General features: G+C 38.3%; 2 protein-coding genes across 2 annotated transcripts in view; one reads left to right on the top strand and one right to left on the bottom strand.

Moving 5' to 3' along the window:
- Positions 1–13,728, top strand: part of BPTF (bromodomain PHD finger transcription factor) — a 167,386-nt gene extending 153,658 nt beyond the window's left edge. The window contains exons 29-30 of the mRNA XM_019637646.1: positions 2,969–3,155; positions 8,247–13,728. Of these exons, the coding sequence (XP_019493191.1) occupies positions 2,969–3,155; positions 8,247–8,283 (224 nt within the window). The 3' untranslated portion in view covers positions 8,284–13,728. The remainder of the gene's footprint in view (positions 1–2,968; positions 3,156–8,246) is intronic.
- On the bottom strand, positions 13,258–15,412 carry LOC109380294 (UPF0450 protein C17orf58). Its single transcript, XM_019637712.1, has 3 exons — positions 15,275–15,412; positions 14,823–15,014; positions 13,258–14,200 (listed from the first exon to the last, which is right to left on the bottom strand). Exons 2-3 carry the CDS (start codon positions 14,923–14,925, stop codon positions 14,010–14,012), a joined length of 294 nt encoding a protein of 97 aa, XP_019493257.1. The 5' UTR covers positions 14,926–15,014; positions 15,275–15,412; the 3' UTR covers positions 13,258–14,009.
- Between the last annotated feature and the right edge of the window lie 7 nt (positions 15,413–15,419).

The following is a 15,419-nucleotide window of genomic DNA, read 5'->3' as shown; positions in this document are numbered from 1 at the left end:
CACGGTAGCCCATGGCAACCCACTGCCACAGGGACTGCAGCCTACGCGGTTGCCAGCGACTCACGGCAGCCCAGCTCCAGGTTGAGCTGTTGTTCAGCATCTTAGCTGTGGAGAACAGTGTTCACTGGCCCTCATATGTGGGATCCGAACCGGGGCCCTCTGGCATCCCAAGTGAGTTCTTAACCATCGCGCCACTCGGCCGGCCCCTAAAAATTATTTTTAAATAAATAAATAACACAAGTTAATTGTAGAAAATTTAGGCAATAAAGAAAAACATAAGAAAAGATGAAATGCACCTTTCGTCTTTTCCTCACTGAATCCCATTACATTTTGGTGTGTTTTTGTGTGTGTGTGTTTAAATTGAGACTATATAATGATCTGTCTGACACACATCTTCCTGTGCCATTAATCTTTAGTAACATGATTTTACTAGCTTCATGTACTCTGTAAATTGAATATACTTTTAGTTAACCAAAATTCTTTTCTTGAAGAGCTACACTATTCTCCTATCTTATTTTTTTTAATACCACCCAGATAAACGTCATCTTATGTATGTACGTAAACATAATATAGATCTCCATAAACATAATATTGAAAGAAAAATGAAAGTTACAGAACAATACGTAGGTTTCAAGCAGTAAACAATTATGTTTTCCAGGAGTACATAAATAACTTTGGAAACACATAGAAAATGTCTGCAAAGATATAAACAAAATTGAAAATAGTAGTTTCTTTTGGAGTATTAGGGAACCAACAAGATCAGCAGACTTTATGAAATAGAAATAGGCTTATATGAATTATCATGTTTTATAATATACTTTGTAATCTTGTCAGTACCTCTCTCACATCAGCTGTGGTATAGACCTACATTGTTTTTTAATTACATGAAATTAAAGTAATTTATTCCCCCCCCCGTTAATGGATTTTTCAGTTGTGTGCAGTTTTTGCTACTATAAACAACGCTTATGTGAACATCTTTGATCATGCATCTGCCTGCGCTTGTTTGTTTTCTTAGGAAAAATTCCTAGAATTAGAATGTCTGCATCAAAGGGTATATATACTTTTTAGGCTTTTCATAAATATTTTTAGATTGCACTTCAGCAAATTGAACCTGTTTCCACTAATAGTGTACATCTGTACCCTTCTCTCTGCACACTTGAAAACACTGAATATTATCACTCTTATGAGGGCAAATTTTTTCCATTGAAAATATTTATTTCAAAATAATATGTCTGGTGTACAAATGCAGATGTTAAAAGAGCTTGTGAGATGGAGGTGCGGGGAGGTAGAAAAGGGTAAAGGGGGTCAAATATATGCTGAAGGTAGGAGATTTGACTCTGGGTGGTGAACACAATGCAATGTACAGATGGTGTGTTATAGAATTGTACACCTGAAGCCTATCTAATTTTATTAACCAATGTTACCCCAATAAATTTGATAAAGTTAAAAAAAATGTAGAGAATAAAATGTAAAGTATACTGCCACTCTTATACTCTCCCTTATATAATTTTTAACTTCTGCTCAATTGGACAAAGAACGTGACTTTGCATGGTTTTTAATAACTAGTGATTACTTACTGTTTGAATTTTTTCTGGGTGAATTTCCTATTTGTGGTTTCTCTTGCAATATTCATATTGTTAATTATTTAAGGGCTGTTTATATAGTAAGGACATTTAACAATTTTATAGTGATTTTTTTTGAGGGGGGCATATGATAGTTTTTAGCATTTTTGGATTCACATGTATGAATCATTATAAATTCTGCCTTTGGAGTCATGCTTTTCATCTTTTTCCCTACCCTAGTTTGTAAATACTTCACCTATATGTTCTCTTAATACTTTTTTTCTTTTAAGGGATACCTAATTAAGTTGGAATCATAAAATATCCAAGCACTACTCATATACTTTATTAAAACTAGTCAGGCGTAAGTACCCAGAACTTAAGTACGGAAACAATAATATCCTGGTGTGATGTGTTAAGTGTTCACTCTTTCATGTACAGCCTTTATAACCCCCACAGAGAGATGTGCCCAGAGTGAGCGTGGAATGTAAGCAGCCTACGTGCATTTTGGCAGTTGTTCTCATTTACAGTTTTTCCTCTACCCATATAAACTGAAACTATCAAAGTGTGTGTGTGTGTTAAAATATATATAACATAAAATTTGCCATTTTAACTTTTTAAATGCACAGTTTAGTGATTAATTACATTGACAGTGTTGTGTCTTTTAGTACTTTTTATGGTTTTGATTTTTGCCCTAAAATTTTAATCCACCTAGAATTATTTTGGCTTATAATGTGAGGTGAAATTGAGTTCTTCGAATATGTAACCAGTTGCCCCAGCCCAAATTTTTAATGAATTCTCCCTTCCTCTGCATGTTTGAAATGACATCCTCAACATATATGAAATTCTTAGGCTTAATACTAGGTCTGTTCCTATTTTGAATTCCGTTCCATTGATGTTTGTATCATCCTGCACAATGCCACACTTTTCATTTTCACAACTTGATAATATTTTTTAAATGTCTGATAAAGTCTGATACAAGGATTACAAAACCACAGAGATTTTGTTCTTGATTCTGGATATCCCCCTTCTCTTTGTACATATAATATGCTGAATTGTTGGCATGTGAAAATGTATTATACTTAGATATGTATTGATCATGTTGGTGCGGTGTCCTTTATTTCAAACCAGTTGATGAAAGAGCTGTTCTCTGTAGTTAACTGAAAGTTAAAAAAAGAAATCCTAACAGTAGCTAAGATTCATACATTAGACCCCCAGTCAAACACAAAATTGGAAAAAGTGCTCCTTTTTTCTTCATTAATTGCTAGATAGTCTTCAATGGTGAGCCAGCTTGGTTCCAGGACTGCTAGGGCAGGAAACGTATATTCTTATTACTCAGGACTATGGGCAGTATTCACATTGGAACAACCTTAAAGCTTTGAAAATGTTTTGCATTTTGTGTTTTTAAGACCTTGCCACCATGGAAGAAAGAATACAGAGACGATATTATGAAAAGCTGACGGAATTTGTGGCAGATATGACCAAAATTTTTGATAACTGTCGTTACTACAATCCAAGTGACTCCCCTTTTTACCAGTGTGCAGAAGTTCTTGAATCATTCTTTGTACAGAAATTGAAAGGATTCAAAGCTAGCAGGTGAGCAGACGTGTTCAGTGTTATACTGTTCTAAGGAACGAGTCAATGCAGTTTATTGTAAATTTGAACCTTCAAATCAAGAATCCTTAAAAAAAAAAAAAAATCAAGACTAGCCTTACGATATACTGTCAAGGACAAGAGGACAGACTCATAATGACAAATTGCTGAGTTTGCGATATGCTGAAAATTAAAGTCATTTTTTAAAATTCAAAAAGCATTTATCAAATGTTTACAGAATGCAAGATGCTCTCTGAAATGCCATGGGGCACGTGTAGCGGTAGTAGTAAGTAGACAGAGCACGTGCTCTCGTTGCATTGACAGAAGTATAAAAATGACTGTTCTGTAGAGCAGAGGGAGGGGCGGGCCATGAAGGGGGGATGTAAGCACTTTCTCCTTATTTCACATTTGCTATATATCTTTGAAATCTTAAATTGTTTTATTTTTCTGGGTATTTTTTTCTGTGGGCAAAACTAGACTTTTGGCCCACAGACCTTTTCTTCGAACCTGTGGTAACATAAAAGCGTTGAGTAACTTTGTGTGATATTCAGACACTGTGACTTTGGTGACTTCTGTGTCTGAAGTCACAGCCCCCTTTTCAAGCCCATGACTTTCTTCCAACAGAAGCCCATCTTCCATCTCTGTGGTAGCAGCCACCACTCTGTAGCCCCTGAGATTCATTAGGCACCACCCCCATCCACCAGCCCCCAGGTTGACTGTGCTTACATATTCAGATTGGGTAGATCTTGGCTGGGTTGGAGCCTGGGCATCAATATTATGTAATAAACTCCCAAGGGACTCTGCATACCAAAGTATAAGAACCAGTGCTCTACTTATTAATTTTCCTTGGAGGAAAATCTATAGGCCGTTTTGTCTCTCTTCCTGTAGCAAGGTAGATCAAGAACTGCACAGTAGAGTCAGTTTACATAAACTAAGTGAAGGACAAGCCCAGCTGAAGTATCCAACTACCTTCTCAGCAAAGGAATCAAAAACTGTAGGCAAGGAAAGCAGGTATGTGGGCAGTCAGGCTATCGGCCAAGAACCAAGAAACTTGACAAAATCTCTCAAATGTTCCCATTTTTATCCTCCCTCATCTGTTAACCCATTCGCTGTAAAACTTAAAAGGAAAGAGGACTTAGTCGATATGATAGAATCCCCAGGAAAAAAATAATAAAGGGAGAAACTCAGAATAGTGGAAAGAATATGGTAGAAGTTAGCTAATGAGATGTCAACAGATTCTGGAATACAGGAAGCAGACGGAAGAGGATGGATTGATGAAGCCTGGCAAGCCCCAGCCCAGACTCCTGCTAGAGACTCTTCTGCAGAGGGGACAGCTTACTGTTCAGTAGAACCCCAGCGAGCCTCCAACATGGAGATTCTGAAATAAAATAGGCAAGAGAAAAGGAGAAGGAAAAGGGAGGGATTCACTGAAGATCTATATAGATGCTCCACGACTTACAATGGGGCTATGTCATTGTAAGTTGAAAATACTGTTAGGTAAAAAATGCGTGTAATACACCCAGCCTACTGAATGTCATAGCTTAGCCTAGCCCATTTCTCCAGAATGCATATCGCTTTCGCACCATCGTGAAGCAGAAAGTCGTAAGTTGAATCCTAAGTTGGGGACCGTCTGTATATAAGCGAGTCACCTTCCCTAATCCCTGTGTACAGACCTGTATAGGAAGCCTGAAGAACTGAAAGAACACAGGACAGGGTTCTCTAAAGAAAAGGAATAAACTATCTGCAGAGAACTAGTCGACAGAAGAGAATTGGACCCACAGTCAAGTCCCCTGACCTCTGAAGTCTGAAGGGTCAGGGTCCCCAGCCGCCTTATTCTAAACGCGTGGCTCTCAACAGGGATAACTTGTCCACCCCCCACCCCCATGGGATATTTAGCGATGCCTGGAGACTTTTTTTTGTCTGTCACACTTAGAGCTAGGAAGTGGTACTGGCATCTAATAGGTGGAGACCAGAGATGCTACTAAACCTCCTACAATGCACAGGGTAGCCCCCCACAACAGAATTATCCAGCCCCAAAGTGTCAATAGTGAGATTGAGAAACCATGATCTACAGCGAAACCTGCCAGTCAGTACGCCTTACACACATACACACGGCTCTCCAGGCACCTGTCTAGCCTGTTAACTTATTCTTACGTATGAACAGGCAGCCAGGTGTGTAAGGAAAGCCTGCGGTGTAAACGAGAAAGGTCAACGTGTAGCAGAAAGATGGATTCCAGAGAAAACAGAGCTTTAAAAAACAAAACAATCATGGTCCCAGAGAAATGTTAGGAGATAATTGCATCTAAGAAAAAGAAGGCATGATAGGAAAAAAATTAAACTCATTGCAAGCAGTGAGAGTTAAAATCAAGGAACTCCCTCAATGTAAAGAACAGAAAGAAGGAGATGAAAAATATGAAAGAAAAAATGTTATAAAGTACTCAATATTCACTTAATGGAAATTCCAGAAAGAATAGAGAAGCCAGAGGAGAGGAAATTATCAAAGACTAATATAAGGAAAATTTCCTGAGCTGATGAGAGTCACAAGACTTCAAACCCAAGAAAAGCAAATTCATTCATTCAGCATATGGCGGAGGCCCTGCTGTGTGTCAGATGTCGCATATAGCAGTGAATAAAATAAAGCTCCTGCTCTCTATGGAGCTTACTTTTTTGTGCCATAGGGAAATGGCAGAGGGGCTGGGGGTATGTGGGATGATGAGGACAATGGATAAACAAACATAATAAGCCAGCTGGACAAATGGAAAAAGCTCCACCCCACATACACATCACTGTAATTTCCAGATGCCAAGAATAAAAGGAGCTCTTCTGAGAGCGTCTAAAGAGGATAAAACAGACAGCCAACGAGAATTAGACAGTATCAGACTTCTCTCTAGCAACAGGGAATGCTGGAGAGATGATTATGGAGAAATAAATCCAAAAGTTTGAGGAAAAATTACTTTCAGCCAAGAAGTCTGTGTCTAGCCAAACAATCAAACATAGAGGCAGAATAAATACATATTTTGTCATGTAAGGACTCAGGGCCTCCTTCCCATGCATCCTTTCTTAGCAGGTTATTTTAAGATGTACATTAGCAAAATAAGCAAACCAAGAAAACAAGAACTTGGGTCCAGGAAACGAGATTCAGGACAGCAGTGGGAATTGCTCTGGCCCAGGGTGATATTTGCATGGCAGGCCTATGCAGCAAGCGGCTCAAATTGGAGAAGAATGGAGCACTCACTCCTGAGGGAGGTGTCTGGGGGGGAAAGCTAATTTGTTTAAGACTGTAAGGGGAGAAAATGAAATGCAATTAGAAACTATGAAAAACAAAAAGTTTTGTAGGAATGCTGAGAATGCCCTCTCAGCAAAGGAGTGGGTGCTACAGAGAAAAGTATTTACATAGTCATAATAATGTAAATACTACATTGATTTTCAACTTTTAGAATCAGCCTATAGACAAAGCATAATTTTTAGATTTCACTTAAAATTAAGGGAAATAAAATCTGGACTCAAGAAGGGAAATGGTTACATGAGCTCTGTTTTGCCATAACAATTTTAAACAATATAAAATTGATAAAACAAGAAATAGCAGTGTAATAAAGCTACCTACCTAAGCACTGAAACTTCCAAGTCTTTGATCCTAGGGAGTCGGGTCCTCGGGCTAAGATAGGGCAGAGGTCCACAACTCAACAGCCTCCCCATGCTTTTTGACTTATACCTCCTGCAGTTACTACTCCGATTAAATTTTTTTCATTGCTTTTTTTTTTTTGGAAAGGCTCTAGTCTTTGGTAACTGTGAGGTACAAGCTGGGGGGTTTGAGTCCCGCCCTGCTGCCAAGCTTGCAGGCAGAACCTTGAGTGGGAGTGGCAGCTGCCCCTGGAGAGGAAAGTTCCCGTGGGCCTGCGCAAACCAAAGCTGGGGGAGGGGCGGAGGAGGCCTGGAGTCTGGTCTGCACAGCAAAGGGGCCGCTGGAGAGCTCGCCACTTGCTTATCTCATGTCGCTTTTTCCTATATTTCGCTTTACATAGTTCCCATTACAGCATACGGGAGCCAGTTGAGAAGTTTCCTCAATTCTGCTTAAATAAATAAAATAAAATTGAAGAGATGTTAGGGAATTTTTGTTGATTTCCAGATTGAAGGCAGAATGAAACACGTGTAGCCCATCATTGAAATTTGATTTATTTATGGATTTCCAGTATTTCCTTTGCCATATTTTCCCCATTTTTAATTGATGATCTCCAGCATTATTTGCAAATTATTTTCATTACTGTACTTTGTTATAATTCATCATTTATACCATCCATGTTCTTTCTTTTCTTACAGATTGTGATATCTTTAGTCTGAATTTTTAACTGGAATCAGAACTGGATGTTGGGGTCACTCTTTTATTGTACCATGTGATTACCTAATTCAAAATTGCCCCCAAAAAAGTTCAGATTAGTTAATATAATTTTTTAATGTTTAAAAAAAAAGATGTATAGTAATAAACACTTTATTCTAGCAGCCGTGTTGAACAATGTATTTAAGAATTGTAAACTCCTGAAATACTGTATTTATATACACCATTGCCGTAGAAAGTACTTTGACTTAGTCCTGGTAACTGTACAGTAACTTGGTTTACTAACAAAAGTTGTGAATAAAGCTGTGAAACTAGAAAGGAGACTTTCTGAACTTTAATAGAAAAATGTGATTTTAATACTGCTATTTCTCTTCTTTTAACATAACTTTTTTCCTTCATATTCCCCAAATCAATGTAAATAAGGGTGCGTATGCGCACGCGCGCGCGCACACACATCTTTTACCACAATGGTAATGCTTCTGTAAATGTCTCTATTTGTCCCTTTGGCTAAGAATGTAATTTTTATTAGACACATATATTTTTAATATTGGCTTTTTTCAGTAAACTATCATGTTTAGTGTACAGTGAAGTTTTTTAATATTATAGGTTAAAAAATTCTTACTTGTTCTCATACATTTGTGCACTAAGGATAAATGAAAGAACATAGCTGCTTCCCCCAGATCTTGGCATCCACATAAAGAGCATCATTGTTTTAAAAAATGAAGGGTGCTTAATTGTTCCCTTTTTTCTGTATTCTGTAGGTCTCATAACAACAAACTGCAGTCTACAGCTTCTTAAAGTTCAGCGTGTTAACCTAAACATAAAACACAGCAAGAATCTGGTTGTCTGAACTATTTTAAATTAAGGAGCCAGATGTTTTTAGTCAGGTTATCCTGACAAGACTTGACCTAAACTTCGTTTTTATTGGTCATAACAGTCCAATTATATTCTTGACCAATTTTGTCCAACGGACAAGGGAAAAGCAAAGTCAACGACACCATTATCTTGTCAAGATCAAATGGTTTTATTGTTGTGGCAGAAGCGGGAAAACTTTGTTTATTGAAAAAAAAAAAGAAAAAAGAAAGCAAGAAAAAAAGATAATATGGGGTCAAGTGTAACTCCATGGAAATGCCACGTCTGCTCTTCAGTGAAGAAGCTGGTTTAGAGTCTCACAGAAAACTTTTGACTGTATTTATTTATTGTTGCAAAAAAGACGCTTTTTTATTGCTGCCCTCATTTGTCAGCTAATTATTTTTTCTTATAAAATTCAGCCCCGGTTACATGTAATCCATTCTGTATCTTATCATGATTCCTGTAGGTAAAAGTACAAGACGACCTCTAGATGTCTTTTCTTTCTATGAAAGGAGCTGCTATGTACACATGTGCACACACACACACACACACACACACACACACACACACAACTGGGAATCAACAATGCGTTTATTGTTCATGGTAGATAAAAATTAAGCTTGCATAAAGGTTGGGCTAAGTGGTCCTGGACTACAGACTCTCTTGCCTTGAATATAACAGTACAATTTGTCATTTACTCTGCACCAGGCTAAAATGAGTAAAATCTATTTGAAGGTATCTTGTTTGTAAACATTTGTCAGATTCTAATTTTTTTCTTTTTGTATTAAAATTCAACTATGGATGTATATGAAACAAAATAAATGGAGATCATTTTTCTCCCACAGATGGTGTCTTTGAATGTGCGCTAATGATTATCTGTAAGCCTTTAAGGGGAAAGGGAGGGCTGCAAGGTAAATAAGAGGCAGAAGAATCTAATAGTACCTGGATTTGTGCAGGATATTAGTGGCCCTTCATTTTATAATTCCCAGCCCATTGTAATCATGTCAAAGGAAAATCTTCAGGGGTGCTAGTCATGTTGCATCAGTTGATCGTACTAGTAAAAAAGGTAATGTGACGAAACAGACATTGCCTTCATCTGTGTATTATATGATATCAGGCAAATGATCAGTTCGACAGCTACTTATATTTTATGAAGGGTGTTTTTTTTGAGATGACATCATCTTTTTTTTGTTTGTATTTTTTGTTGGTTGCGTTGTTTTGGGTATTTTTCCACTAAGGAAAAAGTAGTGTAATCAGTAGGAAAAAAGGTGGAAACAACGGAGGAGGGTGTATTTTGCATGTTTTTCCTTTCAGTGTTCTAACCTTACACTTGTATTACGGCATTGTAATAGCTTCTAGAAGATCTTCCATGGTTGGTTTATGCAGCTTTGCAAAAATTTTACTAGATTTTGCACTAATTCATATTAGCTTTGTCCTGCCGAGTTCTGGAATTTATCTAATTATTGTTTTTAAAAAATTTCTTCTGTGTAATATCACCCTGCTATGCAAAACCTTTCCCAGACCGCAGTTTCTCAAAAGAAAGATATTGCTACAGTTCCCAATTCTTTCTTATTACAGGCTCAGGTGTACAGGTTATTCTGTGTTTTTATCTAATGAAGCCCATTTTTGTACATAAAAATGTCACTTAAACCTATGCTTACAAACTAAAGAGACGAATTGCTCAATATTAAAACATGGAAACCATTTTGCTTAAAATATTAACATGGAAGTAGTCAAACAGGTTATTTTGTCCTTTTACTTTTTGAAAAATGTTACATATTGTATGCACTGTGCTGATGCAAAAATCCTACATTTTAATGAACTATAAAATTATTCTGCATCTCATCACATCACAGTATTTCTGTACTATTTATTCATATATATAGATATAGATATATATGGGCTTAATCATTTAAAACTTGTTGCGGCAAGAACTTTCCTACTTGTAGGCAATAGATTGCTATGTTTTTAACAGATTGTGGCAAATTCTAAACAGCTATTCTTTTTGTACGTAATAGGACATTTCATCCTAGAAAAATAAAGTAATGTTTTTGACATTGGATTTGGTGCAGTTTCTAATGAAACAGTGGTTGGTTGATATATTTTCTGTAGCTGTTGGCCTTGCCAGATTGTACAAAAAAGGTAAATTTTATGGGAATCCTCTGACCAGGAAGATGTTGATTTCATATGTGTATTTAATATAAAGTTTTGCAATTTCTATCACCATATAAATACATAGACATTTTATAGTTTTATCAACTACGGAGCTTTAGTCTTCCAAAAGTAATTTTTGAAAGACACATTCTTATAATACATAAGGAGTTTCAAAAGCTGCTTTTCTATGAGTATTCTTTGACAAGCTTCTGCTATTGGATAAAATACACATATTACAGCTATTTTGCTTTCAATAATCCAAGTAGTAGAAGGCACATTTGTGATACTGTTAGGATTTTTCTACTCAGTCTTTGGGCTTGTAAATAATTTGCATCAGTAGATTTCCTTGGCTAAAGGTATTTTCAGTGCTTGTTGTGTTTCATCTGCCAAATTCACAATCCTTAAACTATTTCATAAAAAGTTATTTTCATAATATTGGTAAGGCTTTTTTTCTCCTCTCCAAATTCTGCAGGATTTGTATTTCAGTTAATGTCCTGCAGTGGGTTAAAAAAACTTGTGAACTTTTAGAGCTATTTTCTAAAGTAAAAACAATTACCTTTTGATATTCAAAATGGCCTGGAGTGTTATTTACAGACACTGACATTTACTGTTGTTTGTCATCTGCCTTCCTAGAATCTGCAGATAGAAGTTCTTTCCCTCTTCCTTTCTGTTAGGCAAACTCCCTGCCTCTTTGTGTTTCTCATATTCAAGAGCCAGCCTGGTGACCTTTTAAATCTGCACCTACAGACTGAACTAGACAGAGCTCCATGGTTATTGCAGCACTCACCCTTTTCATAATTGAGGCTATTACCCATAAGTTAGCTTTCTAGTCCTTAAAATGAGAATGGTGGTATCTCATGGGCAAAGGGATATTTTATAAGTACTTTGTGGAGACACAGCCAGCTGAGAAGTATTTTTAATAATTTGAAATCTTCAAAGGTACTTCCCGATACTTAGAATAAGATACCAAAAAAACATTTCTTAGAAGATAGCACCCCACTTGATCCAACTTGGACCAAATTCAACTGAAGAAATAAGCCAAATATTTTAAATGATAAAGTTCTGTTCCTGAAATTGGGTTGTGCATTATAGGTGTCAGGTCAGTTTTTAGGTGTTTGCATATACGTGTGTTTGATCCACCTTAAAAGTGATTTTAAGAGAAATATAAACAATGCCAAATGATATCCTTAGAAGACAGTGAAAAGCTAGTACCAAAAAAAAGTGTATATGTTTTATAGACCTTTCCCTACCAAAAGAAAAACAAGTACTTTTTTTTGTTGTCAAATTCTAGCAGCTTAATTTGAAGAAGGGATGCTAATGAGTTAGTCTTGAAGGCAACTGAGTATTTTATCGATGAGGGACTGTTAGGTGTGCAGTCCTTTGGAGCACAACAAACCCATGTGCTAAGAAGTACAGTAGGACAAAAGGATTAGGAACTACAATGAATTTCCTAATAAAAATTTTCCATAAAATTCAAGATGGCATCCAAGGTACTGACTGAATACTGAAAAGGAGATTCTTCACCTCTTGCTAACCTGGAGTTCCCAGCCTAGAGTTTATTGCCTTCTGTGGCTCTACCTCCTCTGAGCCTCACTGAACTCTCATTGCAAACCTGGTCTTAAATGATGGCCTTAGTTTTAACGAGGAAGTTTCTAAAAAGCTGGCCTGCTTATGTATGCTGGGGTGTACATACTAACTGTACAGCCAAGTATCACACAGATCACACAGTTTGGGCACATTGTGTTTCCAAAACTCAGAAACTTGAGTTATTATCAAATCAGTCTAATCAAAACCTAACCCTCAGGCTATGTAAAAGGGATTTTCCCCCCTCACTTTTAAACCAGAGTTATTTATAACTCTACTCTTCATGCTCAAACATCTGACCATCCAACCAATAATTTAACTGTTTGGCCATTTTATTTTCCCCACTGTGTTACTCAAGGTCACTACTTCGCCTTGTGACATTTAAAACTTAGGCTTTGACTTTCGTGACTGGTGCTACTTACATTTAATTTTTATCTTAAGGAAAAGTAACCCAAAAGCTCTTCACTTGCCGCATACACTGCTGTCGATAGTTTGTGTAATAATGTAGTTGATTTCCCAAAAAGTAATTCTAGTATGATTTTTAATAAATTTGGGCAAGACTCCTTTTTGGAAAATTCTCCAAGAAAATCCCTCAGTAATGCTTTAAACACAGAATAGTCAGAACCTCTCAACTTTTACTTTACCTCTTTGCTGCCGCCCCCCCCCCTTAGGGGCAAATAAGGTAACAGTATCTCCCATTACAATCAGATGTTCTGTCTTAGGCTATTGCTATGTCCTGTCCTGGCATTCTTTAGGTATATTCAGTGCTTCTGTATGGCCATTAAAGACTGTGTGCCATTACAGACTAAAGACACTTCCCTGAGGGCATCTCCTTTATGACCACATGGGCTGGTTTTCTCTTCAGTGCAGTTCCTTTTTATCTTTCTTTAGGCAGTAATCTTCAACCATGGGTTATCAGTGTCTCTATTCACAGCATTTCAAATGAACTTAAGTACAGTTGGGTCTTCTGAAAAAAACTTTATGGAGTTGTATAAAATCAATGTTAAATTCAGCTAGTGTTTAAACCTTTTTCAAACCAACTGGAAAACGCTTGAAAGTCACATGCTTGCAAGCTGTTGCTTGCAACCCTGGTTCCAGGGTTTGGGGAGTAAGTTTGAGAAAGGCTTTTTCCCAAACCTTAGGGGCTCAGTGAGGCTAAAAAAACCAGGTGCATCCAAGATCTGATTTCAAGGCAAGATTTACTGCTTTACAAACACAAACAAGATACTTGGTCTTAATAGAAAAATGACATCAGATACACCCAGCGTTGGGATAGCTGCCAGTTTGGCACAAAACATACGTTTTCAGGAGCAGGGAGGCAAGAAAATAAACTATATCTTACATTTTGGTACATCAGAAACACTTGTTTAAAAAATATTTTGCTTGAATTAAGCCCTTTAGTCTTCTTGAAGTGTAAAACTTTCTAACTTGTCTTGGGCTCTGATCCTAGTGTTTGATCTATATGACATTTCATACATGTCTGACTAGTGCACTTACTGTTATGTACAGAATTTTAAATGTGATGGTTTGGGTATAAAATTTGGTTTGATACGTGATATAAAGTATTCAAAGTTGTATATAAAATCAAGGAAATGTTTTTTGTGAACTATTTCTACTGAAGAATGTATTTAAATTAAAATAATTAAAAATAAACCACATGAAGCAGTGATCTGTTAACCGGACAGGTCAGTTAGCTGTGTGCATAACTGGCACTATAGTTGAATAACTTTGTCACGGAGCTCAGAAGCATACCATTTAAGAAGCACTTGGCAAAATAAAGTGACAACTTCAAGATTACAGTTGGAACTATGCAGCTAGCTCATAAATGAGCCTTGGGCCCTATTCTAAAAGACGATTCCGTTAGCATGATCTTTTCCTGTCTTGTTGCTGAATCCCAAGTCTCTCATGATCCAGAAATTCCAGGATGGTACTATTCAAATGCATTGGGTGTGAATTGCACCTTGAACTTGCCCATCCCTTTTTCGGTTAAACCTTTTCACATAGCTGCTGCTGCTCCAGAGCAATCCATCTCCTGGTCGGAGGCGCCCTCTTAGGACCTGGAGCAGAGCTGTCGGGAACTGCCGTCTCTTATGGTAGATGTGGCCCATCACAATATACCTGCTGCCTAAAAAATAAAACAAAATATAAATTCACAGTGTCTTTTAAAGGCCATGAAACAAAAAAATGTAAGAGTTTTAAGAAATGCCTGAGCTTGAATTTATGATCTTGCTATTATCTTGAATCTCAGGCATTTAACCCTCAGAAAACAAGTGGAAACAGTATAGGGACCTTTAGGAGATAACTAAGTTAACAGGCAACATTAGAGAACAGAGGTCCTAGTCACAACGTATCAGCAAGATATTCCAGAGCACATCTCTAGAAAGACCTGGAAGTCGGTATCCGACACTTCCCCCCAAATGACATAAACTCAGTTTAAACAGAACCCCTTACGCAGCCCTTCTGGCAACGGTGTTTCATCGTGCGCTCCATTTACTGACAAATATTTCCTGAGTGCCTGCTTTGTGCCAATCTGTGGTGTTCTCACCTTTACCTGGAGGCACGGGGGTGGGGGACTGATGGAGCTTCAATCATAGTGGCCGAAATACCTGTCATCTAAAATCTATTTTCGAATACTCTCCCAAAAAAAGATACTGGGATGACCAACAGAGACCAAGCTATGGCAACCAAGTTACAAATCGTGACTTAAAGTACACATGAAAGGTGGGCAGTTAGATCAGTTTCAATACCAGGTTTAAATTCTGGACATGGCTTATTGCAACTGGAGGAGTCTAGGGCTAACATGTGGACTCGGAAGAAAAACCCGTCCGGAGTGATGTACAGGCGGTTCATCTTGTACAGCCCGTCCCGGTCCACCAGCAGAGTCACCAGCTGGATCCCTGTGCCGAGCACGTCCACATCATGCACGATTCCGTTCACTGCTGCTTTCAAAAACAAAGAGTTTGGAGAAATGCATAACGCTCATTTCCTCTTTCTTTCCCCGGTGCGTTTTTAACAAATCACCACATAGTCCACACGGGTGTGGAGCCTGCAGGATCGAGTGGGTGGGTTTCTCTAGAGTTTGGCTTAGGGTGTCCGCGAACACAGCCGTGCGCTCTCGGCTCGGAAGGGCTCGCCAGGCTGCCCGGGTGGGCTCTGCAGCCCGAGCCCGGGAGGAGCTGCGGGGCGGGGCGGGGCTCACCGAATTCGTTCGCGCAGTAGGACTCGCGCTCGTCCAGGTCCGCCCCGCAGGCGCGCGCGCAGGGCTCGGCGCTGGGCTCCGTGTCCGTCCGCGGCGGGCTGAGACGCGGGGGCGGGGGCGGCGCGGCGGCGCGCGGCCGGTTTGG

The sequence above is a fragment of the Hipposideros armiger genome, unplaced genomic scaffold, assembly GCF_001890085.2.
Source record: "Hipposideros armiger isolate ML-2016 unplaced genomic scaffold, ASM189008v1 scaffold_34, whole genome shotgun sequence".
Lineage (NCBI taxonomy): Eukaryota > Metazoa > Chordata > Mammalia > Chiroptera > Hipposideridae > Hipposideros > Hipposideros armiger.
The sequence above is the reverse complement of the archived record's forward strand: the minus strand, read 5'-3'. Positions and strand labels throughout refer to the sequence as shown.